Raw genomic sequence first — 25,885 nt, forward strand, 5'->3', positions numbered from 1 at the left:
GCCCTGGCACAGGGTGCCCAGAGAAGCTGTGGCTGCCCCATGCCTGGAAGTGTCCAAGGCCAGGTTGGAGGGGCCTTGGAGCAACCTGGTCTGGAGGCAGATGTCCCTGCCCACGGCCAGGGGTGGCATAGGATGAGCTTTGAGGTCCCTCCATCCCAGACCAGTCGGGGATTCTATGCTGAGGAGAAACATCACGCTAGGGATGGCGAATCCAGGGGGTGCCAAGCTGCCACGGCATCATGTCCATTGGGTGGTCCCTGACAAGGCCAAAGGGCAGCTCCTGAGGAGACCAGGTCATCCAGTTGGGCCAAGACTGCAAAAGTGGGATGCCATCACTCGGTGCTGAAGGCTCACTGCCAGGTGCCCTGACCCTTGAGCAGCTGTAGAAAGCGGAGGCTTATGTGCCTTCAAGGCAGGGTAGCCTGAGCACACGGCTTCTGTCTCTCCTGCCTGTGGGTCTCCCCTGTCTGGGCAAGGGATGCAAGCTGAGCTGAGGCTGGACGTGACATCAGTGCGTGACACATCCGTCAGCCTCAGGGACCATAGAAATGGGGGCTGGCTCCAGATGCATCTTCTCCAGAAGATGCATCGCTGCCATTCACTGTGACAGACAACATGGAGAATAGAAATTTTCGGTTGCAAAATAGAGCTTAAAGACTAACTAGCAAATTAGATAAAAGAATGTAAAAGTAGACACACAGGATGCTAAACAGAGCTGAAAGCAGTGGACAAACAGATAATAAGGAACCTAAGTGGGTTTTGTGACAAAGTTATGTAACAAGAAACACCAGTGCATGCCCTAAGAGAAGTTCAAGGCAAGGTCACTTCCAATTTTGGGGGCTCTCAGCGAATACGACCACCAGAGACCCCTTTAGACAACCCTCTAAGACCATAAAAGGACTTCCAGTAAGGGGCAGAGGTGGGTAAATTAGTTCTAGGAAAGTAATGTTTATGTATTAGCCCGGAAGCACCTTGTAATGAATGTGTATGATCCTGACGGAATAAACACCCGGTGTAAAGTTTCATGACACACATCTGCTTAGAGGAGACATCCTCTGCATGTAAATATTAGTCGTTAATCAACAGTAATACCGGCTCCAGGGAGGATCAGTGAGTGGTGTCACCACAGCCTGGCCACTTCCTGCACCTGATCCAGCAGTACTGAGCCCGCTGGCTCGGGCAGTTTTCCATTCACTTGGCCGCTCACTCGGTCCGTACCTCACCAGTCCGGCTGTAAGGAGACTGTGTGGCTGTTGAATGGTTTGCAGTGTCAGCAAAACCCTCCCTGGTCCCCCATTATTCACAGAGTCCATCAGGTCGGCCAGCCATGATTTCCCCTGTGGTAAATCTGTGCTGGCTCTTCCCAGTGCCCTTCCCTCGCAGTTGCTTGAAAGGGTGTCCAGGACCATTTGCTCCATCACCTTCCCAGGGATTCCAAAGGAGCTGATTAGCCTGTAGTTCTTCAGATCCTCTTCTGTGCCCATCTTTAAGACTGGTGTAACACTCTTTGCTGTTCTCAGGAACCTCCTTCAATGGCCAGGCTTTTTTGAAGATGACAGACAGCTCCTGTAGCTTCCTCTGGTCCTCAGACCTGGTGGATGCCTGGCTCAAGAGCTCCCTGACTATTCTCCCCCTCCCCTACTGCTTCCACAGCAATGTCTGTTCACTCCTTCTGGATAACTTGATTCTTCTTCCACAATTTTTTCTTCCACATTCCTGCTTTCTGAGATGAGGTTGATCACAAGTTCCCCGCTCAGTTGATCTCCTGTCAGCCAGGGCTGTGATTCTGCTTTTCACCTTGCTAAGTTACCTTATTCTAAACTAGGACCTCAACCCCTGACCTTCTCATCCTCAGCCAGTTCTTGAGTGTTTCCAGGATCAAGAATTCCTCCCACTGGGAGGGTGGCCGAGCACTGGTGCAGGTGCCCAGGGAGGTGGTGGAGTCTCCATCCCTGGAGAGATTCAAAAGCCGCCTGGACACCTCCTGGGCAGCCAGCTCTGGGTGGCCCTGATGGAGCAGGGGGCTGGGCAAGGTGACCTCCAGAGGTGCCTCCAGCCTCCCCCAGCCTGAGATTCTGTGACTCGGAGAAAAAACAGGTTTCCTAAGGACAAATGCAAAAGCTCCACATGTGGCAGGATTCTCCTGCCCTCACCAAAGTGGTTCATGTCACGTGTCTCCCATCTGCAGATTCCTCCCTGGAGTGAGGATGCCCCTCAAGGTCACTCCTTGAGGCTGACAGAAATATTTGCCCACGGTCATTGGTTTGGGTGAGAAGCATCAATCTTTAATTATTAATTGGTTTTGCTGGCTTGAATATAACTGCTTCCATGTTGCTTCAAATATAATGCACTCTACCGGAAGTTATAGTTCTCTGTACTGGGTAGTCAATAACTCTGATAAAGGTCTTTTTGTGTAGTCGTAATAAACACTTTATTTTTCTATAAATATATCCTTCATCCTATGGAACACAGTTGTATAAAGGTTCAATTACACCTATTATCCTACAATCCTACAATTACACCTGCAATCCTTTAAACATAAACTATGGACAAAATCTGAGGCTACGACTGCATGCAGCTGCACCCTGTCTCCTCTCTGACAAGCCTAGGAAGTAAGGAGGTCCTTGTGACTCAACGAGAGCATCTCCTGCCTGCTCCCTGCACAGCTCTCCAGGGGTTCCTGCCGGTCTCGGGCCAGCTGTGACTGCAGCAAGGACACCTGAAAGAGGCAGAAAGCCCAGCTCAGACAAGCCCACGTGGGCAGGAGCATCCGCAGCCCCACGGTACCGGCTGTGGGGGCAGACACAGCCTCCAACTCCAGCCCTCACCAACACTCTGCCCTTGGGGAAGGGGAAAGGAACAGGCTCCCACACTGCCCCTGAACGGAGCTCAGATGATCAACAAGTCCAGTTCATGGCTGGCAAACCCTTCCCTCATACAACCCTCAGCCACCACAGGTCTGGGAGAGAGAGTTCCGACAGGATTTAGGAACCCAGCTCTGATTCCCAAAGCACGCATTCTGGCCACTGACCCCTTTCTCCACAGGCTGTGCCTCAGCACGGGGGCTGCAGCTCCCCTGAGCTACTGGAGGACTCTTGTCTTTCAGAGGTTGATGCATTTTTCTGGTCAGACTGGGAGACAGGCAATGTAAAGTAGTCTGGGGGGAACACTCTCCAAAAAGTTCTGATTCTCCTCCCTTCATGTTCATCCTGCAGGTTGGATGGGAGAAAGGGTCACAGAAACCTGTCAGCAAACATGGGGCAAAAGGACCTCTGGACATCAAGGCAAGGAGATCTCTGCTCACAGACCCTCAATTGCACCAGACAGCACTGGGGGCAAAGAGCTCTCGCTGGGGGCTGTGCAGGAGAGGCCAGTGTGTGTCCGGGGACACGGGGCCAGGGAGGGAGGCAGCGGAGTGAAGGTGCCTTTGTGAAAGCCATGGGCTGCCACAACAGAGAGAACAAACAAAGGGGTGTGCCCACAGCAGGGACAGGGAGAGGCAAGGAAACAAGCAGAGGACTCCAAAGCACTGCCTGGGCACACGAGTCATGATCCAGAGGAGCCTGAGGCTCTGCAGAGGCAGTGAAAGCCCACTTTACCTCAAAAGTTCTCCTGAGCTCACGCTTCTCTGGCTTGTCTGCTGCTGCTGCTGCAACCTGGTCCCGCACACATTCCACACCCCTCCTGGAGTGCTCAGACAGCCGCTTGCCTTCTGCTACAACAGCCTGCTGGGTGTTCAGAGAGGAGATGATTCCCTTATTTCAAACACCACAAGAGCTGTCCCTCAGAAATCTCCATCTCGGGAAGCATCCTCGAAGCTCCAGCAGTGCAGCTGCTCTTCAGCCCTCGCTACAGAACTCTGCTCACTTCAGTCCGTCACTCTGCTCACCTGCTCCATTCCTTTCCACACCAAATCCAACCCACACGTGTTGCCTGCCCTTGCCTGGGCACAGGAGAAGCAATTCCCCATGCCCAGCTTTTGGCCTGGAGCTGATTTGAACAGCAGCTCCAGAGCTGCCTCAGTCGTTCCAGGCGTGCCAGCAAACAATCTGGCAGCCAATGGTCTCTGGCTGGAGCCAGGCAGACACACAAGGCTGCCTGCTGCAGCCCGGGCTGCTTTGCCCAAGCAGGCCTAGACTGACAGGGATTTAGAATCCCACCTCTTCATGGGAAACTTCATTGGAATCTTTGAGAGACGTTGCAGTGGACTGAAGATCAGTGCCAGTGCCTACCTGGGGATGACTCTTTCCCTGCAGAAAGGCTGAGTGTTTCTTCAGAGCCTCTTTGGCAATTTTACACTTGGCCAGTGGAGCACACAGGACTTGAGCATTTCCTCTGCCTTCCTTCAAAGCAGCAGCCCCATGCTCCAACTCCTCCTGTTTTCTTTCATTTTCAGCGTCCAATTGTTGCGTTGTTTCCTTTCTTGAAATTTCAAGTGTTTTCATTTCATTCTTCTTTTTCAGATCCCTCATCTGCTCCTCGTACAATTCCCGTTCACGCTGCCAAAACAGGGAGGTCACTCATTCCCTCTCTCGGTTTGCTTTTCATACCAGATCGGGACTCCTGCCACAGGCAGGCAAAGGCTGCCCCTCTCTCTCTGCCTCTCGGGATGCCTCAGACCTTTGCTGGGACCGCCCTTGACGCTGAGTCTTTCCCAGCTCACTCAGCCCATCCCAGCTCCCTTTCTGCCCTTCCCCGACCTCTTGCAGCTCCACTCGAGTGTTCCTTTGGGGAGCAGCTGCCAGAACTGCAGCCAGGATTCCAAGTCCATGCTAAGCAGGATTTAGGCAGTGCCATGAGGATGTGCTCTCCAGCAGGGAGAAAGGGAAGAGCAAACACCCCCAACATTTCATTCCCTGCAGCTGGGGTGACAGGAGTGGTTTTTGAGCTCTCCTGTGTAGAGTTTCCATGGCACCATCCCCGAGAGCCCCACTGCCCTCTCTTGGAGCAGCAATGGCCACATCAGTCTGTCATTCTCTGCTGCCACTCAGGACGAGTTCTCCCCTTGCAGGCACACGTCCTTATCTGCATCAGCACTTTGCTTTTCTCTCTTTTCTCCCCACTGGCTGCTCTCTGATGGCCAAGGCCAAACACCTTTCTATTAACAGCAAACTTGGCCTTCTCACCCCTCGTTCCAGGTCCAGGTATTTGAAATCTGGACGTGGGTTTGGACACGAGGAATTGCCCAGACCATGCAATGTCCATAGAGACAGTGTGGACATTGAGAACTACAGGGCACAAAACTCCAGCATGGAGGAAAACCAGCAGCCTCAGCACTAACTGGCTTTGACATGACTACGACATCTTTTCCTCCTTATTCAGAAGAATGCAGTTTGAAAAGCTCAGCTGGAAAGAGGTGCTCCTTAGAACTATTAACACAAGGGCCAAACATAGCTAGGAAATGGCCCTTCATGGCATCTGCCGTTCTCACCAGCACATCCTTCCTTTCCTTCTCCAGGCTCTCCAGTTTCCTCTGCAGAGATGCCACCTCCTGACAAAGAGTCACACCCTCTTCCTTCAGGGCAATGGCCTCTTTCTCCAGGGCAGTTTCTCGAGAGGTCTTCTGGTGTTCTGCCCTCCACATCGCTGCGGCAGGAAGGAGAAGGAGAATGAGAACAGCAAAGCAAAGGCAAACTGATGTGCATCCTGCAGGGACAACAGCACTGTCTTCTTGGCCTGCCTGTGTTTGCCAGCCCCTAAGGCCACAAGGGCTTCCAAAGCTGACAGAAATGAAGGAAACTTCAAGGCAGAGAAAAAAGCAGGAATCCAAGGGGCAAGGTTCAGAGGAATAGGAAAGTGTCTTTACTCTTGGGCTTGTGCAGAGTGAGCAGTCCAAGAGAGACAAAGGAGCGGGGATGCCTGTGCAGCCCTGCTCCAGAGAGGCCAATAGCCTGGGGGCTCTGGCAGGGCCTGGAGTTGGGGGGAATCGAGCTGAGGCATCCAGCTACAGCTCCTCAGCACAGACACAGCACCTGAAAGGCACCACCTGTGCACGGGATCAGCCATAGCACAGCCAGATGGCACTGCCAGCCACAGCATCTTTCTCGAGAAAAAGCTTTCACTGGCACTGGATGGAGAAATCTCCTGCTGGTTGTTCTTCCCCTCTGCCATCTCTGGGCACTTTTCCTCTGCATGGGATCAGAGAGCCCTGCTGGCAAGACAGGATGGGGCAGTGGGTGCGAGAGGAGAAGCTCTACCTTGCTCACTTTCCTCCAACTCCTGCTGCAGCTCCTGGTTGCGAGCCTTCAGATGGTCTATCTGAGCCTGCACCTCCCTCAGCTCCAGCTCCAAAGTCTTACACTGCGTGGCCATGGCCTCTGCTCTTTCCTCAGAGCTCTGGAGCCTCACATGCAGCTCAGACCCCTCAGTTTCCAGCTCCTGCTTCTCCTGAGTAGGCTGGGGAGCCGCCTTCTCGATCACTGCTTCCAGCTCGGCCGGCATCTGGAAGATGGATGCACAGAGCCTCAGGGACAGGGCTGCTCCTGAGGCAGCAGAGCAGGCAGTAGAGCAAGCAACAAAGGAGAAATGATTTCAGGCAAAAAAACATGCCCAAAACAGAAGGCACAGAGCCAAGGATTCCAATGGAAACAAGTGTCCTGAAAATAGGGAAAGGGAGCCAATGGGCATCCTTGAGGCTGCAGCTCTGAACACCGGCTGAACTGGCTGCGCTGGAAGTGCCCTCCCCAGCCTGCCATAGCCACGTCTGTGTGCCCACATTGCTCGGTGCCCAGCACAGGCACCAACTCCATCTGGGACAACACTGCTAACAGAGGGATGGAGAAGCTCCAAAGGAGTCTGCTGCTGCTTCTCCTCCCACATTTCCTGCTGGGACCCGGGAGAGAACGGAGGAAAACATCGGCAGCAGACACCAGATCCAGCCTTGGCCTGTGGGTGCAGCAGCACCCCAGGGCAGAACACGGCAGCAGTGGATGCTGCTGGGAGGAGAAAGCAGTTGGGGCCTCCAAGCCAAAGGTGATGATGTGTGTCCCTGGAGAAGAGGACGCCAGGGCACAGATTACCTGGGTGTTGAGCTTCAGCACTTGTCCTGTGCGGTTTGCACAGAGCTGCTCGGCCTCGCGAAGAGCAGAACGAAATTGAGACACCTGATTGTTCAGTGCCTGGTTCTTTTCTTCCAGTGTTCTGAGGCACAGGTTCTTTTCCTCCAGAGACAGAAGCAGCCTAAAAGGGAAGCATGCAACTCATTACTACACGGTATCACATTTTAGGAACTCTTAGGACTCGCACCACCTCGGGGAAAACTGCTCTGTCTGATGAGGTTTGTCTAAACAACGTGGCTGTTTGTTTGTTCCCCCTGCAGTCACAGCCCAGCATGTGCCCACTCTGCTTTTATTCATGAAAGAATGGGGAGTTCCTGCCTACATGTCCTACCTTCTTCTTGAGATGGGAATGTGAATATAGACCTAACAAAGTCTTGCCATGAAGAGATTAGGGGAGAGGAAGAGTTTTCTTCTGACTACCCAGGCTCCAAGGGGGAAAGGTTTGGTCAACATGGAAGAGACATTTCCTTGCCCCATCTTGTATGTCCAGGTAGGAGGAGCAGCACCCTACAGCCAGAGGATCTCGGGGAAGTTCCCTAAGATTTACCAGCACCCATCCTACTTCCAGCTGGAGAAACAAAGGCCGATAGCAGAAGTGGCAACAGAGCCTTGGAGCACAACCTGATGGAAGATGCAGAAACCTGCAGGCAAGCAAGAGGGCCCTGCCCTTTCTTTGTCTTCTTCTCGAAAGAAGAATCCTGTGGCACTGAAGACCGGCAGGACTTGGTCAGCTGGAGGGGCCCCGCTAACCTTGGTCTTGTCTCTTGCATTCTTTGCACAGTCAGTATTGCCTGTGACTCTGGAGGCTGGCAGGGACCCTGCTTGAGCCCCCCCAGGCACCTGGGGGCATTTTCTGAGGAACGATGCAACAGAGACATTCTTGGTTCTTGGGTGCCTTTGAGGGGAATCTGGCCTAGGTCAGCAATCAGGGCCTTGAGATGGTTCTGCCAAGCAAAGGCATCAGGATGCCAGGCTGCTCCAGATCCCAAAGGCTTCAAGTTACAGGACCCAAGGCGGAGCTGCTGGATGTGTCCAGCTCCTTACACTGCAGCTTGGGCAGTGTTAGCACACCCACCTCACAACAGAACACACCCCTAGAGGGAAAGAGCTACTCCAAAAGCCTTTGTCTTCAGAAAAACTCTAACTGAAGGCTTGAAAGAAAAGAAAATGAAACACAACATCCAGATAACGAGACGCGTCTGCACGGAGAGTTCAGAACTCTGCCACGTAGGAAATGCTGCCAGAGCCCCTGGCAGGTGCAAAGATGGCAAAGAGGGAATCCATTCCCACAAGGCAGAGTCCCACAGGCTTTCATTTACCTGGCTTTTTCCTTCTCTAGGGTGTTCAAGGAAGCCCAAAGTCCCGAATTTTGGCGTGCCACTTCTTCCCATTGACTCCTTTCCATCTCCAAGTTCTTCAGGTGCACTTGCAGCTCCTTGTTCTGATGTTCTGCCTCCTCCAGCATCTTCTGGAGCTGCTCAACCTGCAACAGCTTCTGCCTTGACTGCTTCTGGGCCTCCCTCACATCTTGCCGGGCTCTCTGAACAATCGTTGCCTGGGACTCTCTGGAGGCTGCCAGCTGAGATGTCAACTCTCCCACCTCCAGTCAAACAGAACAAAGCAGTCAGAGGCTACAGCCACAGCCTGTCACTGTCAGCCACAGCAGAGGCTGTGAGAAAAGGCAAAGGCCAACTTTCCATTTCTCCCTGTCCTCAGAGCACCAGATTCACAATGCATACGGACAACTTGTTTCAATCTCTACGTGGCCCACCAAGGGCACCTGAAAAAGCACCTCCCACACCAAGGCCAGCAAGAAGAGGCCAGCAGGAATCCGTGCTGATGGTTGCTGGCCAACAGCCCAGAGGACTAGCCCAGCTGTCCAGGGCAGCAGCTGAGATTCAGCAGAGCACCGAGGGTCCTTCAGAGCAGCTGCCAAGGAGCCCAGAGCACGAGGCAGCCCCAGGGACCACCCCAGCAGCTGCTGCTCTGCCATGGAAAAGCAAGAAGGGCACAGACCCCCTGCTGGATGCTGCGGTGCCTCTGCTGTTTCACTCACCTGCTTTTGTAGAGCCTCCCTCTGCTCAAGGAGGAGATTCATTTCCTCTTTGATGCCTCGTAGTTCTTCCTTGTGCCTCTTCTGCGCTGCCTGGATTCCCCTCCGAGCTTTCTGCAGCTCAGCTTGCAGCTTTGCCTGGATGGTCTGGCAACAAAATGCAGAGCAACTTCCTGCGACCTGCCCTCAGGCTCAGCTTTTCCCACTTGCTCTCTCAAAATCCCATTCCTTCAGCGACTTCTTTTGGCTTCTCTACCCAGCTCTGCTTCCATTGTAAGCCTTGCTTCCCGGGCCTGAGCTCTGGAGCTTGCCAGGCTCTGTGCTGCCAGGGCCTGAAGCAGCCCTTGCCTCCTGACTCCCAGCACCTGCCTTTTGTGCCCTTGCCACTGCCCTGCACTCTGTTCCCTGCCTGCTCAGACTTACCTGCCCCTTCTCTTGCTGCTCTTTCACCTCCTGCCTGAGCTGCTGCACCTGCTGGCAGGCTTGGCTTAGCTGTCCCCGAGTTTGGAGCAGTGTCTCTGATAAAGAATTCTTCTCCTTCTGCTTTTCCAGCAGGACCTGCACAGAAGGAAAGAGCAGAGGGCTTGACACTTCCCCTGCAAACTCTGTGTGGCAAGAGGCAAAGACTGATGGGCTCACGCGCTCTCAGAGCACTCGGCTGCTGCTCCCCTGGGCCACTGTCTGCCCTGGGGGGGACACAGCTTCCCAGGAAGTGACTTAGAACACAGCCCAGGAGACATCTCTGGGTTGCTGTTCAGAAATACTCCAGGCGAGTCTTTAAAAAGATTTGTCTCTTGTCAGCGTTCCCGCTGCGCCCTCCCTGTGCCCACAAAAGAAAAGTCCTACAAACTCAGTTTGGCTATGGACACCGACCAGTACACACCAAAAGAGGACCCTTAAGAGAACAGTGAAGATCCTCCGAGGTAAGTCTTAGGAAAACAGAGCACAAGAGCAGCACAAAAATCCCAACGGAAAGCTGATGTTTCTGCCGGGCTTCCTGTGAGAGGGCTCATTCCTGGGCCCAAAGATAGCCCTGTTCACCTTTCACCTCCCCAAATTCAATGTAGAAGACATGGAGGGCATGCTCCACACAGCCCCATAGCCTGCCATCTCCCACAGCTCCAGCCTTGCAAAAAATCACACCAGTTCTCCTTGCACAATCATTACCTCTCGCTTGGCATTTTCAAATCTAGTTTGTTCCTCTTGTCTTTGAGCCTGCAGGGTGGCAACTTTCTGCCTCATCTCAAACAGCACCTTCTGGTGCTCCTGCTCTCTCTCTGCCTTCTCTTTTCCCCATTGCTGCAGCATCTCCTGTATGTCTGCATGGTACCTTTCCCGCTCAATTGCCTGAGGAGGTTTGGAAAAATCTTCAAGTTGAAGTCCCCAGGCAAGCTCCTCGCTGAAAAACGTGAAGCTTCATCCCTCCCACAAACCCCAACCTGAAAAGACAACAGCACTGGTTCTCTGCTCTCCAGAAACCGTGTCCTGTCAGGGAATTTAAAAGGAGGCTCAGCAGGTGCAAGGATCCCAGAACCATGGAATCATTTCTGTTGGGAAAGACCTGCACAAGCATTGAGTCCAACCATTCAGAAAAGGAGGTGTCACCTTCTGGCACCCTGATGCCCCAGTCACAAGGACTGAAGGACCGGGGCCTGTTCCATTTGCTTCCAGCCCAAAGCTAATCCCTCTGTCCACCGTGGGAGCACAGCAAGACAGGAACCGAGTTCCCACGCCTGCAGCCAGCAGCACTGTTGGCATCTGCTCCACGCTGGCATCTGCTCCGTGGCAGGTGGGACTCGGGGAAGATCCTGCCCTGGGCCGCCACGCTTTGGGTGGGCACTGCCCAAGCTGCTCTGGAACTCGCCTTACGCCCTCACGGAAGCCGTGGCTGCATTTACTGGCCCAGCACCATCCTGTGGGTCTTCACGCGCCTCCAAGTCCGAGCCGCCGCCTCTCCTGCCCGGCCCAGCAGCGGGAGGCCTCTGGCAGAGGACTGCTGCCCTTTCACACCCTCAGGCTCTGCTGGTGCTAAACCAGCCCCCAGGGCCAGCTTGGACAATTCAGAAGCGTATTGTCACCTACCAGGTCTTGCAGGAGCTTGTTTATTTCCACCTGCTGAGCAGTTCCCTGAAGCCTGAGGCTTTTGTGACACTGCTGCTCTACCTGCAAGAGCTGTTGTGCTGTGTCTTCCTGCTCCTGCTTCCTGAGAGCTCTCTCTGCTTCCAGCTCACGTTGGAGGCACTTCACTTCTCCTGCAAACACGACCAACAGCAAGATTCAGAGTCTTTACTGCCTTTACTGACTCAGGCCCTTTCAGTGTCAGCGTAGGAGGGCCCTGCCTCCAGCGCCACCGCTCCTCAGAAGCCCTGCAGACAGAGGAGGCTTTACAGCAGCTTCTCTAGGTGGGGCGGCACCACAAACAAAGCACACGAGGTTCTCACCTTGTAGCGCCTCCTTGGCCTGTGTGACTGTGAGCACTTGAGCCTCCAGATGGTTGCTGGTGATCTCCAGCTGGGATATCTGCTGCTGAGCAGCAAACAGGCTGGATTCCAGGCTCTCCTTCGCTGACCTACAGGTTGCAAATACGGAGAGACATGAGCTGCTCGCTCCTGACACTCCCGGGCAGTTATTCCAGGACAACGTGGCTCAAGATGCCCAGGCCTGAGAATGCAAAACGGGTCGCATGGAAACTTGTACAGAGAAGGCCCATTTGTGCCATTTCAGTAGCAAAGCAGGGCCCTCTGAGGGAGTGCCCAGGCCTTCCTTATGGCCTGGCACAGCACAGACAGCCCAGCCCAACGTGACCTCAACAGCCGAACCTTCAGCTGCTCTTCCTGACCTATGACCCTGGCTAGCTGTGCCCACACAGGCTGGGCCGAGGAGCAAAAGCCCAGCCTCTGCTCACAGCCCTTCTCTCATCAGCACTTCCAAGCTGCTCTGCAGGGGGACAGAACAGACTCTCGTCCTGGCTCACTCCTGACTTGTTAACTCTCTTCATCATGGACATAAAGGTACATAATTTTCCAGACACTCTGTATTTAAGAGACTTCAGAACTACTTTGCATGATACAGTAAAATCTCATGGTCATGGCAGCACTTGTAAAAATTCAGAACACCATGTTGTCTGAACAACAACTACCTGAATGCAGAGACTGCAGTTTAAGCTCCTGCACGGTCAAGGAATAGACTTGCCACCTTTCTTTTAGTGTTGCCAGCTAAGCAGGCAGTAGCCCAAGTCTTGTCCTTCTTTGGAGAGTGAGAGGGACCATCCAAAAGGACCTTGGCAGGTTTGACAGGTGGGTGCCCATCAACACAGCAAGAATCCCCAGGGGCTGTCAACAATTCCAAAGAGGTTTCCCTGCTGCTCTCTAAGCAGCTCTAGGTCCTGCCTCACACTTCTCAAGAGTGTGCTTGGAAGCAGAAGGCCCTCAGCATTTTCAGCAGGAGCCTCTGGCTTCCCCCTGAATGGCAGCATGCTACTGCCAACATCCCAAGGTCAGAGCCTGGAGTTCTGAAGATGAAGCTTCAGTTCTGAAGATCAGGATTGTGTCAAGCTACTTAGGAAGGAAAGAGGGATGTTCAATGCCCAGCACAAGGAACTAAACCCAAGAGAAACTTGAGGTTTCACTCAACAGCTGCATGGTTTAAGTACTACTCAATTCAGGGCCGGGTGGCTTGCTTTTGACTTCCCACACGAGTGTGCTTGGCGGCACAAACAGGAGCCCAAGGCTCACAACAGCTTTGCTGGCTTTAGATGTCAGAAAAATAACCTTCACATTGTGGCATATTTCTTTTTCTTGAGACTTCCATTTTCTGTCCATGCAAGGTAAAAGCATCCGGAAAGGGTCTCCTCCCTGCCTTTACCTGGTCTCTGCCAGCTGCTTGGAAAGGTCTTGTTGGTGACGCTCCATGGCTGCCAGTCGGCCCTCAAGGGCAGCCTTCTCCCGGCCCAGCAGCTCCTTCTCTCTGCACACCTGGGCCAGTGCGTGCCCTTGGCCAGAGGGCTCCTGGTGCAGCTGCTCCAGAGCCCTGCTCAATGACTCTTGCTCCTGGGAAACCTGGAAGCAGGACAAGGTACAGCTCGAGCCCTTCCTCAGGAGCCCTGTGCAGAGCCAGCCAGTGCCACCTCGCAGGCAGCCAGAGGACAGGGAGCTCCCGTGCTCTGGGCTCAAAGTTTCACAGCATCTGCCCTCTGCAGCTCCGATACCCTGGGCTGCCAAAAGCCTCTGGCACTGTTACCTTGGAAGTGCTGTGTCAGGCCCTGCTGGCTTGCCTGGCACCAGATTGCTCCTTCCCAACAAACATCCCTGCCCCAAATTCTGTGTTGTCACCCAAAAATACTGCATCTTCCACAACTGCCAATACACTTGACTCTAAGCACCAGCAGTGCAGCTGCTGTTCAGCCCTCGCTACAGAACTCTGCTCACTTCAGTCCATCACTGCTCACCCCCACGTGTTGCCTCCCCTTGCCTGGGCAAGGGAGAAGCAGATCCCCATGCCCGGCTTTTGGCCTGGAGCTGATCTGAACAGCAAGCTCCTGCACAGCCAGCCCAGGGACAGGGAGCAAACTCTCCTTCTCCCAAACTTCAGAGCATTCCACATGGGAGCAGAGCACAATGTGGGCAACGAAGCCCACGGGGAGAATGAGCCTTCAAGCACTGCTGAGGCCACGAAACTCCTCCAACTCTTCTTTCCTGACACCACGGGCTTGTGGCTGCTGGGCTGGCTGGCAGCAGAGAGCCAGCTGCTCCCACCTCCTGCTGGCTCTGCAGCGGGTGCAGCCACAGCAGCTCCAGCACGGTGCCCTCTGTCTGCTCTGGAGCAGAGGAGCTGCCAGCCCTGGGAGCAGCGCTCAGGGCTTGCCTGGCTTGGGGAAAACAGCTCAGCTCACAGCTGCTACTCTGCTTTCTGAGGGACATGTGCCTTGCCAAGGGTTGTGTTCCTCCCACCAAGGAAGATGATGTTCTCACCTGTCCAGAAGTCGACCTGCTGTGCTGGGAAGACGGGGGAGCATCCACTCTAATGGTATCCGAGAGGTAAACATTCCCAAAGATTCTCTGGACACTCCTCCCTTCAGGTTCCACCTGCAGGTTGGATGGGAGAAAGGGTCACAGAAACCTGTCAGCAAACATGGGGCAAAAGGACCTCTGGACATCAAGGCAAGGAGATCTCTGCTCACAGACCCTCAATTGCACCAGACAGCACTGGGGGCAAAGAGCTCTCGCTGGGGGCTGTGCAGGAGAGGCCAGTGTGTGTCCGGGGACACGGGGCCAGGGAGGGAGGCAGCGGAGTGAAGGTGCCTTTGTGAAAGCCATGGGCTGCCACAACAGAGAGAACAAACAAAGTGGTGTGCCCACAGCAGGGACAGGGAGAGGCAAGGAAACAAGCAGAGGACTCCAAAGCACTGCCTGGGCACACGAGTCATGATCCAGAGGAGCCTGAGGCTCTGCAGAGGCAGTGAAAGCCCACTTTACCTCAAAAGTTCTCCTGAGCTCACGCTTCTCTGGCTTGTCTTTTGCTGCTGCTGCAACCTGGTCCCGCACACATTCCACACCCCTCCTGGAGTGCTCAGACAGCCGCTTGCCCTCTGCTCCAACAGCCTGCTGGGTATTCAGAGAGGAGATGATTCCCTTATTTCAAACACCACAAGAGCTGTCCCTCAGAAATCTCCATCTCGGGAAGCATCCTCGAAGCTCCAGCAGTGCAGCTGCTCTTCAGCCCTCGCTACAGAACTCTGCTCACTTCAGTCCATCACTCTGCTCACCTGCTCCATTCCTTTCCACACCAAATCCAACCCACACGTGTTGCCTGCCCTTGCCTGGGCACAGGAGAAGCAATTCCCCATGCCCAGCTTTTGGCCTGGAGCTGATTTGAACAGCAGCTCCAGAGCTGCCTCAGTCATTCCAGGCATGCCAGCAAACAATCTGGCAGCCAATGGTCTCTGGCTGGAGCCAGGCAGACACACAAGGCTGCCTGCTGCAGCCCGGGCTGCTTTGCCCAAGCAGGCCTAGACTGACAGGGATTTAGAATCCCACCTCTTCATGGGAAACTTCATTGGAATCTTTGAGAGACGTTGCAGTGGACTGAAGATCAGTGCCAGTGCCTACCTGGAGACAAAGCCTTTCCTTCAAGATGTCCAGGTCTTTCTTCAGAGCCCCTTTGGAAATTTCACTCTTGGTCAGTGCAACACTCAGGACTTGAGCGGTCTCTTGCCATTCCTTCAAAGCAGCAGCCCCATGCTCCAACTGTTCCTGCTTGGCTTCCCTCTCCACTTCCAGTTGTTGGGTGTTTTCCTTGACACTTCGCATCTCCGGTGTTTTCATTTCATTCTTCTTTTTCAGATCTCTCATCTGCTCCTCGTACAATTCCCGTTCACGCTGCCAAAACAGGGAGGTCACTCATTCCCTCTCTCAGTTTGCTTTTCATACCAGATCAGGACTCCTGCCACAGGCAGGCAAAGGCTGCCCCTCTCTCTCTGCCTCTCGGGATGCCTCAGACCTTTGCTGGGACCGCCCTTGACGCTGAGTCTTTCCCAGCTCACTCAGCCCATCCCAGCTCCCTTTCTGCCCTTCCCCGACCTCTTGCAGCTCCACTCGAGTGTTCCTTTGGGGAGCAGCTGCCAGAACTGCAGCCAGGATTCCAAGTCCACGCTAAGCAGGATTTAGGCGGTGCCATGAGGATGTGCTCTCCAGCAGGGAGAAAGGGAAGAGCAAACACCCCCAACATTTCATTCCCTGCAGCTGGGGTGACAGGAGTGGTTTTTGAGCTCTCCTGTGTAGAGTTTCCATGGCACCATCCCCGAGAGCCCCACTGCCCTCTCTTGGAGCAGCAATGGCCACATCAGTCTGTCATTCTCTGCTGCCACTCAGGACGAGTTCTCCCCTTGCAGGCACACGTCCTTATCTGCATCAGCACTTTGCTTTTCTCTCTTTTCTCCCCACTGGCTGCTCTCTGATGGCCAAGGCCAAACACCTTTCTATTAACAGCAAACTTGGCCTTCTCACCTCTCGTTCCAGGTCCAGGTATTTGAAATCTGGACGTGGGTTTGGACACGAGGAATTGCCCAGACCATGCAATGTCCATAGAGACAGTGTGGACATTGAGAACTACAGGGCACAAAACTCCAGCATGGAGGAAAACCAGCAGCCTCAGCACTAACTGGCTTTGACATGACTACGACATCTTTTCCTCCTTATTCAGAAGAATGCAGTTTGAAAAGCTCAGCTGGAAAGAGGTGCTCCTTAGAACTATTAACACAAGGGCCAAACATAGCTAGGAAATGGCCCTTCATGGCATCTGCCGTTCTCACCAGCACATCCTTCCTTTCCTTCTCCAGGCTCTCCAGTTTCCTCTGCAGAGATGCCACCTCCTGACAAAGAGTCACACCCTCTTCCTTCAGGGCAATGGCCTCTTTCTCCAGGGCAGTTTCTCGAGAGGTCTTCTGGTGTTCTGCCCTCCACATCGCTGCAGCAGGAAGGAGAAGGAGAATGAGAACAGCAAAGCAAAGGCAAACTGATGTGCATCCTGCAGGGACAACAGCACTGTCTTCTTGGCCTGCCTGTGTTTGCCAGCCCCTAAGGCCGCAAGGGCTTCCAAAGCTGACAGAAATGAAGGAGAAAAAAGCAGGACTCCAAGGGGCAAGGTTCAGAGGAATAGGAAAGTGTCTTTACTCTTGGGCTTGTGCAGAGTGAGCAGTCCAAGAGAGACAAAGGAGCGGGGATGCCTGTGCAGCCCTGCTCCAGAGAGGCCAATAGCCTGGGGGCTCTGGCAGGGCCTGGAGTTGGGGGGAATCGAGCTGAGGCATCCAGCTACAGCTCCTCAGCACAGACACAGCACCTGAAAGGCACCACCTGTGCACGGGATCAGCCATAGCACAGCCAGATGGCACTGCCAGCCACGGCATCTTCCTCGAGAAAAAGCTTTCACTGGCACTGGATGGAGAAATCTCCTGCTGGTTGTTCTTCCCCTCTGCCATCTCTGGGCACTGCCCTTTTCCTCTGTGTGGCATCAGAGATCCCTGCTGGGACAGGATGGGGCAGCGGGTGGGAGAGGTGAAGCTGTACCTGCTTGAATTTCTTCCAACTGTTTCAGCAGCTCCTGATTGCTGGCTCTGAGATTGTCCCTCTCAGCCTGCCCCATGCCCAGCTCCAGCTCCAAGGCCTGTATCTTCTTCCTTGCATCATTCTGGAAGAGGCAAGAGGAACAGAATCACCTGTCAGTGCCACTGCTGGCAGGAGACAAAGGGCTACAAACACTAAAGCAGAAATAGCCCAGGTGGGAGAGGGCAGCTGGACCGTACTGGTAGATGTGATCGTGATCCTCCTTCCTCCCCATGCTAGTGAGACAACCCCCCTACAAGAACTTCCACCCATCCTGGCCTTGGCACTCTGCTTGTCCAGCAGCCCAGCAGCAGGACAGGATTTCTGGGTGCATATTACCAGATCTTTCTGGGAATGCTCCAGGTGCTGCTGCAGGTCTTGCAGAGCTGCTGACACTCTGTCCACTGTGAGCTCTGCGGGGACATCCCCATCCTGAGAAGCACTTAGGCCCAAGACATGACCCTTTTCTGAAAAGAGAAGACATTCTGTTTCAAGATTTAATCCAACAGTCTCCAACAAACAAGGCCTCTTTCTACCTAGGAGGAGGTGCCTTTGTCATTGTCCTAGAGCTCGCCTTGCAGCAGGATGTGTGTCACAGGCTGACGTTATTTTGATGACCACTAATGTCAGCACTGCCCCAAAGACAACTGCATGGGCCCTGTGGCTTGACAGGACTTGGGCCCTTCTCCCTTCTGACTCTAATCACTTCTCTACAAACAAACATGGACTTGTGTCTCTGCAGGGAGACAAGACTTCCCAAGGCCTGAGTCAGCCTGAACTGACAGGGTGAGTGTGTCATACCAGGATGACCAGGAACCACCCCCTCGCTCCACCTGCTCTCCCAGCCTCCCACACTTGCCTGAGCTCCAGGTGACCAAGTCTCTGCTATCCCTGATCACGTGGTGGAGAACCAGGAGCAGTTTGTCCAGCTGGGATTGAGTTTCCTGGTGAGCACCACTGGCCTGCTGACACTTTGTGGCCAAGGCCTCTGCTCTGTTCTCAGAGCTCTGGAGCTTCCTACGCAGCTCAGACACCTCAGCCTCCAGCACCTGCACAGAGTCCCTCAAGCTCCGTTCTCCTGCTCGGGACTCCTCCAGCTCCTGCAGCAGCTGCTTCTCTCGAGTTGCCTGGGTAGCCTCCATCTCCAGCACTGCCTTCTGCAGGGCCCGCATCTGGAAGATGGATGCACAGAGCCTCAGGGACAGGGCTGCTCCTGAGGCAGCAGAGCAGGCAGTAGAGCAAGTAACAAAGGAGAAATGACTTCAGGCAAAAAAACATGCCCAAAACAGAAGGCACAGAGCCAAGGATTCCAATGGAAACAAGTGTCCTGAAAATAGGGAAAGGGAGCCAATGGGCATCCTTGAGGCTGCAGCTCTGAACACCGGCTGAACTGGCTGCGCTGGAAGTGCCCTCCCCAGCCTGCCATAGCCACGTCTGTGTGCCCACATTGCTCGGTGCCCAGCACAGGCACCAACTCCATCTGGGACAACACTGCTAACAGAGGGATGGAGAAGCTCCAAAGGAGTCTGCTGCTGCTTCTCCTCCCACATTTCCTGCTGGGACCCGGGAGAGAACGGAGGAAAACATTGGCAGCAGACACCAGATCCAGCCTTGGCCTGTGGGTGCAGCAGCACCCCGGGGCAGAACACGGCAGCAGTGGATGCTGCTGGGAGGGGAAAGCAGTTGGGGCCTCCAAGCCAAAGGTGATGATGTGTGTCCCTGGAGAAGAGGACGCCAGGGCACAGATTACCTGGGCGTTGAGCTTCAGCACTTGTCCTGTGCGGTTTGCACAGAGCTGCTCGGCCTCGCGAAGAGCAGAACGAAATTGAGACACCTGATTGTTCAGTGCCTGGTTCTTTTCTTCCAGTGTTCTGAGGCACAGGTTCTTTTCCTCCAGAGACAGAAGCAGCCTAAAAGGGAAGCATGCAACTCATTACTACACGGTATCACATTTTAGGAACTCTTAGGACTCGCACCACCTCGGGGAAAACTGCTCTGTCTGATGAGGTTTGTCTAAACAACGTGGCTGTTTGTTTGTTCCCCCTGCAGTCACAGCCCAGCATGTGCCCACTCTGCTTTTATTCATGAAAGAATGAGGAGTTCCTGCCTACATGTCCTACCTTCTTCTTGAGATGGGAATGTGAATATAGACCTAACAAAGTCTTGCCATGAAGAGATTAGGGGAGAGGAAGAGTTTTCTTCTGACTACGCAGGCTCCAAGGGGGAAAGGTTTGGTCAACATGGAAGAGACATTTCCTTGCCCCATCTTGTATGTCCAGGTAGGAGGAGCAGCACCCTACAGCCAGAGGATCTCGGGGAAGTTCCCTAAGATCTACCAGCACCCATCCTACTTCCAGCTGGAGAAACAAAGGCCGATAGCAGAAGTGGCAACAGAGCCTTGGAGCACAATCTGATGGAAGATGCAGAAACCTGCAGGCAAGCAAGAGGGCCCTGCCCTTTCTTTGTCTTCTTCTCGAAAGAAGAATCCTGTGGCAATGAAGACTGGCAGGACTTGGTCAGCTGGAGGGGCCCCGCTAACCTTGGTCTTGTCTCTTGCATTCTTTGCACAGTCAGTATTGCCTGTGACTCTGGAGGCTGGCAGGGACCCTGCTTGAGCCCCCCCAGGCACCTGGGGGCATTTTCTGAGGAACGATGCAACAGAGACATTCTTGGTTCTTGGGTGCCTTTGAGGGGAATCTGGCCTAGGTCAGCAATCAGGGCCTTGAGATGGTTCTGCCAAGCAAAGGCATCAGCATGCCAGGCTGGTCCAGATCCCAAAGGCTTCAAGTTACAGGACCCAAGGCGGAGCTGCTGGATGTGTCCAGCTCCTTACACTGCAGCTTGGGCAGTGTTAGCACACCCACCTCACAACAGAACACACCCCTAGAGGGAAAGAGCTACTCCAAAAGCCTTTGTCTTCAGAAAAACTCTAACTGAAGGCTTGAAAGAAAAGAAAATGAAACACAACATCCAGACAACCAGACGCGTCTGCACGGAGAGTTCAGAACTCTGCCACGTAGGAAATGCTGCCAGAGCCCCTGGCAGGTGCAAAGATGGCAAAGAGGGAATCCATTCCCACAAGGCAGAGTCCCACAGGCTTTCATTTACCTGGCTTTTTCCTTCTCTAGGGTGTTCAAGGAAGCCCAAAGTCCCGAATTTTGGCGTGCCACTTCTTCCCATTGACTCCTTTCCATCTCCAAGTTCTTCAGGTGCACTTGCAGCTCCTTGTTCTGATGTTCTGCCTCCTCCAGCATCTTCTGGAGCTGCTCAACCTGCAACAGCTTCTGCCTTGACTGCTTCTGGGCCTCCCTCACATCTTGCCGGGCTCTCTGAACAATCGTTGCCTGGGACTCTCTGGAGGCTGCCAGCTGAGATGTCAACTCTCCCACCTCCAGTCAAACAGAACAAAGCAGTCAGAGGCTACAGCCACAGCCTGTCACTGTCAGCCACAGCAGAGGCTGTGAGAAAAGGCAAAGGCCAACTTTCCATTTCTCCCTGTCCTCAGAGCACCAGATTCACAATGCATACGGACAACTTGTTTCAATCTCTACGTGGCCCACCAAGGGCACCTGAAAAAGCACCTCCCACACCAAGGCCAGCAAGAAGAGGCCAGCAGGAATCCGTGCTGATGGTTGCTGGCCAACAGCCCAGAGGACTAGCCCAGCTGTCCAGGGCAGCAGCTGAGATTCAGCAGAGCACCGAGGGTCCTTCAGAGCAGCTGCCAAGGAGCCCAGAGCACGAGGCAGCCCCAGGGACCACCCCAGCAGCTGCTGCTCTGCCATGGAAAAGCAAGAAGGGCACAGACCCCCTGCTGGATGCTGCGGTGCCACTGCTCTTTCACTCACCTGCTTTTGTAGAGCCTCCCTCTGCTCAAGGAGGAGATTCATTTCCTCTTTGATGCCTCGTAGTTCTTCCTTGTGCCTCTTCTGCGCTGCCTGGATTCCCCTCCGAGCTTTCTGCAGCTCAGCTTGCAGCTTTGCCTGGATGGTCTGGCAACAAAATGCAGAGCAACTTCCTGCGACCTGCCCTCAGGCTCAGCTTTTCCCACTTGCTCTCTCAAAATCCCATTCCTTCAGCGACTTCTTTTGGCTTCTCTACCCAGCTCTGCTTCCATTGTAAGCCTTGCTTCCCGGGCCTGAGCTCTGGAGCTTGCCAGGCTCTGTGCTGCCAGGGCCTGAAGCAGCCCTTGCCTCCTGACTCCCAGCACCTGCCTTTTGTGCCCTTGCCACTGCCCTGCACTCTGTTCCCTGCCTGCTCAGACTTACCTGCCCCTTCTCTTGCTGCTCTTTCACCTCCTGCCTGAGCTGCTGCACCTGCTGGCAGGCTTGGCTTAGCTGTCCCCGAGTTTGGAGCAGTGTCTCTGATAAAGAATTCTTCTCCTTCTGCTTTTCCAGCAGGACCTGCACAGAAGGAAAGAGCAGAGGGCTTGACACTTCCCCTGCAAACTCTGTGTGGCAAGAGGCAAAGACTGATGGGCTCACGCGCTCTCAGAGCACTCGGCTGCTGCTCCCCTGGGCCACTGTCTGCCCTGGGGGGGACACAGCTTCCCAGAGAGTGACTTAGAACACAGCCCAGGAGACATCTCTGGGTTGCTGTTCAGAAATACTCCAGGCGAGTCTTTAAAAAGATTTGTCTCTTGTCAGCGTTCCTGCTGCGCCCTCCCTGTGCCCACAAAAGAAAAGTCCTACAAACTCAGTTTGGCTATGGACACCGACCAGTACACACCAAAAGAGGACCCTTAAGAGAACAGTGAAGATCCTCCGAGGTAAGTCTTAGGAAAACAGAGCACAAGAGCAGCACAAAAATCCCAACGGAAAGCTGATGTTTCTGCCGGGCTTCCTGTGAGAGGGCTCATTCCTGGGCCCAAAGATAGCCCTGTTCACCTTTCACCTCCCCAAATTCAATGTAGAAGACATGGAGGGCATGCTCCACACAGCCCCATAGCCTGCCATCTCCCACAGCTCCAGCCTTGCAAAAAATCACACCAGTTCTCCTTGCACACTCCCTTACCAACAAAATGTCTATCAGGATCTATTCCAGTGCTGGACATTTTCAGGATGGTTGAGGAAAGCAATTTTGCTTGCTGAAGCAAGTGAAAATTCACAGGGTTTCTCCTTCTCGGACAAAACCCACATCAAAGTGTCCCCTCCTCCAGTGTGCAAAGCAGCTCTCTGCAACGAGGGCATGCCTGGCAGGGAAACGGCTCTTGTGGTGAGCAGTCCTTTAGTGACTGATGGCAGTCTGGCTGATGTGGCCAAAGCAGACTCTCTTTGTGCAGCAGTTCACACCGACAATACCATTTACTTGTCTTACACAAAGAAGGTGTCTCATGGCCCTTGCTGGTATTCAAGCCTGAAGACTACACTGTGGTTTTGAGCTTTTCTCTTCAAAAGCAAAACCTCTGCTGGGTATTTGCCAAACCTACCACATACTCCAGAACTGAGACTGTCTGACAGAGACCATCAGAAACAAACCCTTCTCTCACAGCTCTCCTGTAACACCCAATCCAAACCTCCCCCGGCACACTTGGGGCTGTTTCCTCTTGTCCTGTCCCTTGTTCCCTGGGAGCAAAGACCAACCCTCACCTGGCTGCACCTTCCTGTCACAGGGAGTTGGAGAGAGCGAGAAGGTGTCCCCTGAGCCTCCTTTTCTCCAGGCTCAGCCCCCCCAGCTCCCTCAGCCACTCCTTGTCACACCTGTGCTCCAGACCCTTCCCCAGCTCCGTTCCCTCTTTTAGAGGCTCTGGGGCTGCCCAAAGGAACAAATTTTGCAGAAGCATGTAACCCTTTGCTGATGAACATGCATATGCCTGGCTAATAAATGCGTGTGCCATCTTGAGCCAGGTGTGCACAGCAGTGTCCCTCTCTTCTACTGCCAGAAACAGCATCTGGCCTGATCTGGCTGGCACAACTCCCACTCCCACAGGTGCTGCCTAGGAATAAGGTGTCCAGAGCCACGGTAACATCATGCCCCTCTTGCTCCAGCAGCTCCCTCTGAAGCTGCAATTCCTCCAGTGCCTGCCTGTTGACTTCCAGCTCCCTCTGCAGTGATGGGTCTTCTCCCTCAAGTGCAGCCAAGTCCTCCACTGTACAAGAAGGGGCAAGACAAGTTTTCAACGGAAAACCAGCCTCATTTCCAAAACCAACCTCCATCCTGTGCTGCTGCTCCGCCTTTTCCGCCTGGGCTGACGCTTCCTTCAGCTGCTTGCTGTTCTTCTGGCGCAGACTCAAGGCTCCTGGCTCCGGGATTCCAGTGCATTGCTGCAGCTTTTCCTTGGACTTCTCAAGGTTTTCACAGTCACTGCAGAGACAAGGCTCAGTCAGAAGAAGGAAGAGGCCTGAAGAGCCATCGATCCCATTTTCAGCCCTCCACAATGGAGCTGGGGGCAGTGGGCTAAGGAAGACCTTGCTCTTTCCCTCCCAAGGAAATCCTCCAGAGGCAAAGGGAAAGGAAGGCAGGATTTTGCCTTCCTTCAGTGAGAAGCAGTGGCTGGACAGGGGCTCTCAAAGAACAGAATTCAGGGAAGCAGCACGGTGAGAGGAAGGAGTCTTCTATTCCAACATCGCTGTGCATCTCCCAGGCAGCCTTGGGAGTCACAGTAGAGCATGAAAAGCCCTGACAGGACGATGCTCAAGAGCCACACTGAGGCCTACACATGGTAGGGCAGGTGAGTTCTTTGCCCAGAACACCTCTGAACTCCCAGACCTGGACGCAGATTGCCTCTGGAACGCAGGAGGAGGAGGAAGAAACACTCACCTTCTGATTTCTTCCATCACAGAGTCTATGTGCTCCCGGTGGCTACTGAGCCTCTTGCATCGCTCCTCCATTTTCTCAAAACATCGCTGCAAGCGCCCACAATTCTCTGTGGCTTCCCAAACCAATTCCAAGGGATGCTGTGCAGCAGTGGATGTCGGAGTTGAGAGGCTGTTCCTGGAGGCTGCATGCTGGGAACGGTCAGCGCCGGTGATGGAACTGGCCATGCTGTCACTGCCGTCTAACAGCACCTGAAAGCCCACATCCAGCTGTTAGTCAGGTACTCTGTTCCTATTCCAAAGTACCACTGAGATGCCTCTTCTGATTCCACAAGAACCAGTGTCCATTTGTGGAGGACCAGTTTCAAATCCGAGCCAGCTCAGCACAGTTTACTCACCTCAGGGGCTCTGGAGAAACGTCCCTGGTGAGAAAGGCCTCGAGCTCCCTGGAAGAGCACAGGGAAGAGCACACTCAGACTGCATGGCTGCCCCTGAGGCAGTCGCCTCTAAATGCTTCCCAGCCTGGAATTCCAGCTCAGCTCCTTCCTCCCCTCCTTGGGAATATTTTCAGCCCAGTAGGTTGACAGCAGCACAAACAAACATGCTGGAAGGTGTCTCATCACTTCTTAGAACACCACAAGGGGAATTGCCCAGAGCCCCATCCAACCTGGTCTTGAACACTGCCAGGGATCCAGGGGCAGCCACAGCTTCTGTGGGCAACCTGTGCCAGGGCCTCAGCAGCCTCACAGGGAAGAATTCCCTCCCAATATCCCATTAGACCCTGTCCTTTCCCTGCAGGCCCCTGGCTTAAGTCTCTCTCCAGCTCTCTTCCAGCCCCTTCATGCATTGGAAGGTCACCCTGGAACCTTCTCCAGGCTGGACAACCCCAACTCTTGCATCCTTTTCCCTTGGCACAGGTGCTCCAGCCCTTGGAGCATCTTCCTATCATCCTCGTGGCCTCCTCTGCACCACTGGGGATCATCTTGGAGATGTCTGGGAGAAACCCATTCTTGTCTCTGGGAAGCGCTCAGGCTGCGCTGTGAATTGGGCTGAGGGGAAGGCAGTGAAAGCTGCTCCCTTGTTTGTGCCCACACCCTCCAGTGGGACAAGGACGGAGGAGGAGATGTGGGTGTGCTCTGGGATGGCCAGGAGCCCCCCCATTCCCTCCCAGGCCTGTCCCCATGGCCAGCACCAAAGCTGCTGCTAGCTCTGGAACAGCCAACTGTTAATCCCTTGCTATTCCCAAAGGGAACTGTTCCCAGTGGCACAGCCCAGGCCCACCCAGGCCCCTGCTGGGCTTGGCACAAAGAGGGCAGCAGCTCTCTCACTCACCCGCCGGGTCTCCATCTGCCCCTTGGCACGAGCAGTGACCAAATGTCAGTGTCCAAAGGCCGTTGGCCTTTGCAGGGTCTAAACCCCAATCTCCAAAGGCCGTTGGCCTTTGCAGGGTCTAAACCCCAATCTCCAAAGGCTTTTGGCCTTTGCAGGGTCTAAACCCCAATCTCCAAAGGTTGTTTGACTTCGCAGGGTCTAAACCCCAATCTCCAAAGGCCGTTGGCCTTTGCAGGGTCAAACCCCAATATCCAAGGGTCGTTGGCCTTTGCAGGGTCAAGAGCACAAGATCAAAGTGCTGTTGGCAGTTGCAAGGTCAAAGCCCCAATGTTCAGGAGCTGTTGACAGTTGCCAGGCTCCAAACCCCAACATTCCATGGGCTGTTGATGGTTGCCAGGCTCCAAACCCCAACATTCCATGGGCTGTTGATGGTTGCCAGGCTGCAAACCCCAACATTCCAGGGGCTGTTGGAGAGGCCCTCCCCTGGCTCTCCACCCATCCCAGCTCACTGCTGCCCGGCACCTGCACCAGCACCCCCACATCCCCACAGCCCAGCTGGGCAGCTGGGCAGGGACCTGGCTCATAACATGA

At 54.2% G+C, this 25,885-nt stretch overlaps 1 protein-coding gene across 1 annotated transcript in view; it reads right to left on the reverse strand.

The window, feature by feature from the left end:
* LOC138101666 (centrosome-associated protein CEP250-like) overlaps positions 1-25,309 on the reverse strand; it is a 68,137-nt gene extending 42,828 nt beyond the window's left edge. Inside the window, exons 1-16 of the mRNA XM_068999440.1 lie at positions 25,295-25,309; positions 24,361-24,408; positions 23,967-24,214; positions 23,357-23,510; positions 12,976-13,169; positions 11,553-11,680; positions 11,194-11,363; positions 10,279-10,458; positions 9,535-9,669; positions 9,115-9,258; positions 8,378-8,658; positions 7,020-7,179; positions 6,198-6,441; positions 5,432-5,586; positions 4,161-4,499; positions 3,600-3,755 (exon numbers count right to left, since the gene is read on the reverse strand). Coding sequence (XP_068855541.1) covers positions 3,600-3,755; positions 4,161-4,499; positions 5,432-5,586; positions 6,198-6,441; positions 7,020-7,179; positions 8,378-8,658; positions 9,115-9,258; positions 9,535-9,669; positions 10,279-10,458; positions 11,194-11,363; positions 11,553-11,680; positions 12,976-13,169; positions 23,357-23,510; positions 23,967-24,214; positions 24,361-24,408; positions 25,295-25,309 — 2,751 coding nt within the window. The remainder of the gene's footprint in view (positions 1-3,599; positions 3,756-4,160; positions 4,500-5,431; positions 5,587-6,197; positions 6,442-7,019; positions 7,180-8,377; positions 8,659-9,114; positions 9,259-9,534; positions 9,670-10,278; positions 10,459-11,193; positions 11,364-11,552; positions 11,681-12,975; positions 13,170-23,356; positions 23,511-23,966; positions 24,215-24,360; positions 24,409-25,294) is intronic.
* Between the last annotated feature and the right edge of the window lie 576 nt (positions 25,310-25,885).

Source organism: Aphelocoma coerulescens, unplaced genomic scaffold (genome assembly GCF_041296385.1).
Source record: "Aphelocoma coerulescens isolate FSJ_1873_10779 unplaced genomic scaffold, UR_Acoe_1.0 HiC_scaffold_39, whole genome shotgun sequence".
NCBI lineage: Eukaryota > Metazoa > Chordata > Aves > Passeriformes > Corvidae > Aphelocoma > Aphelocoma coerulescens.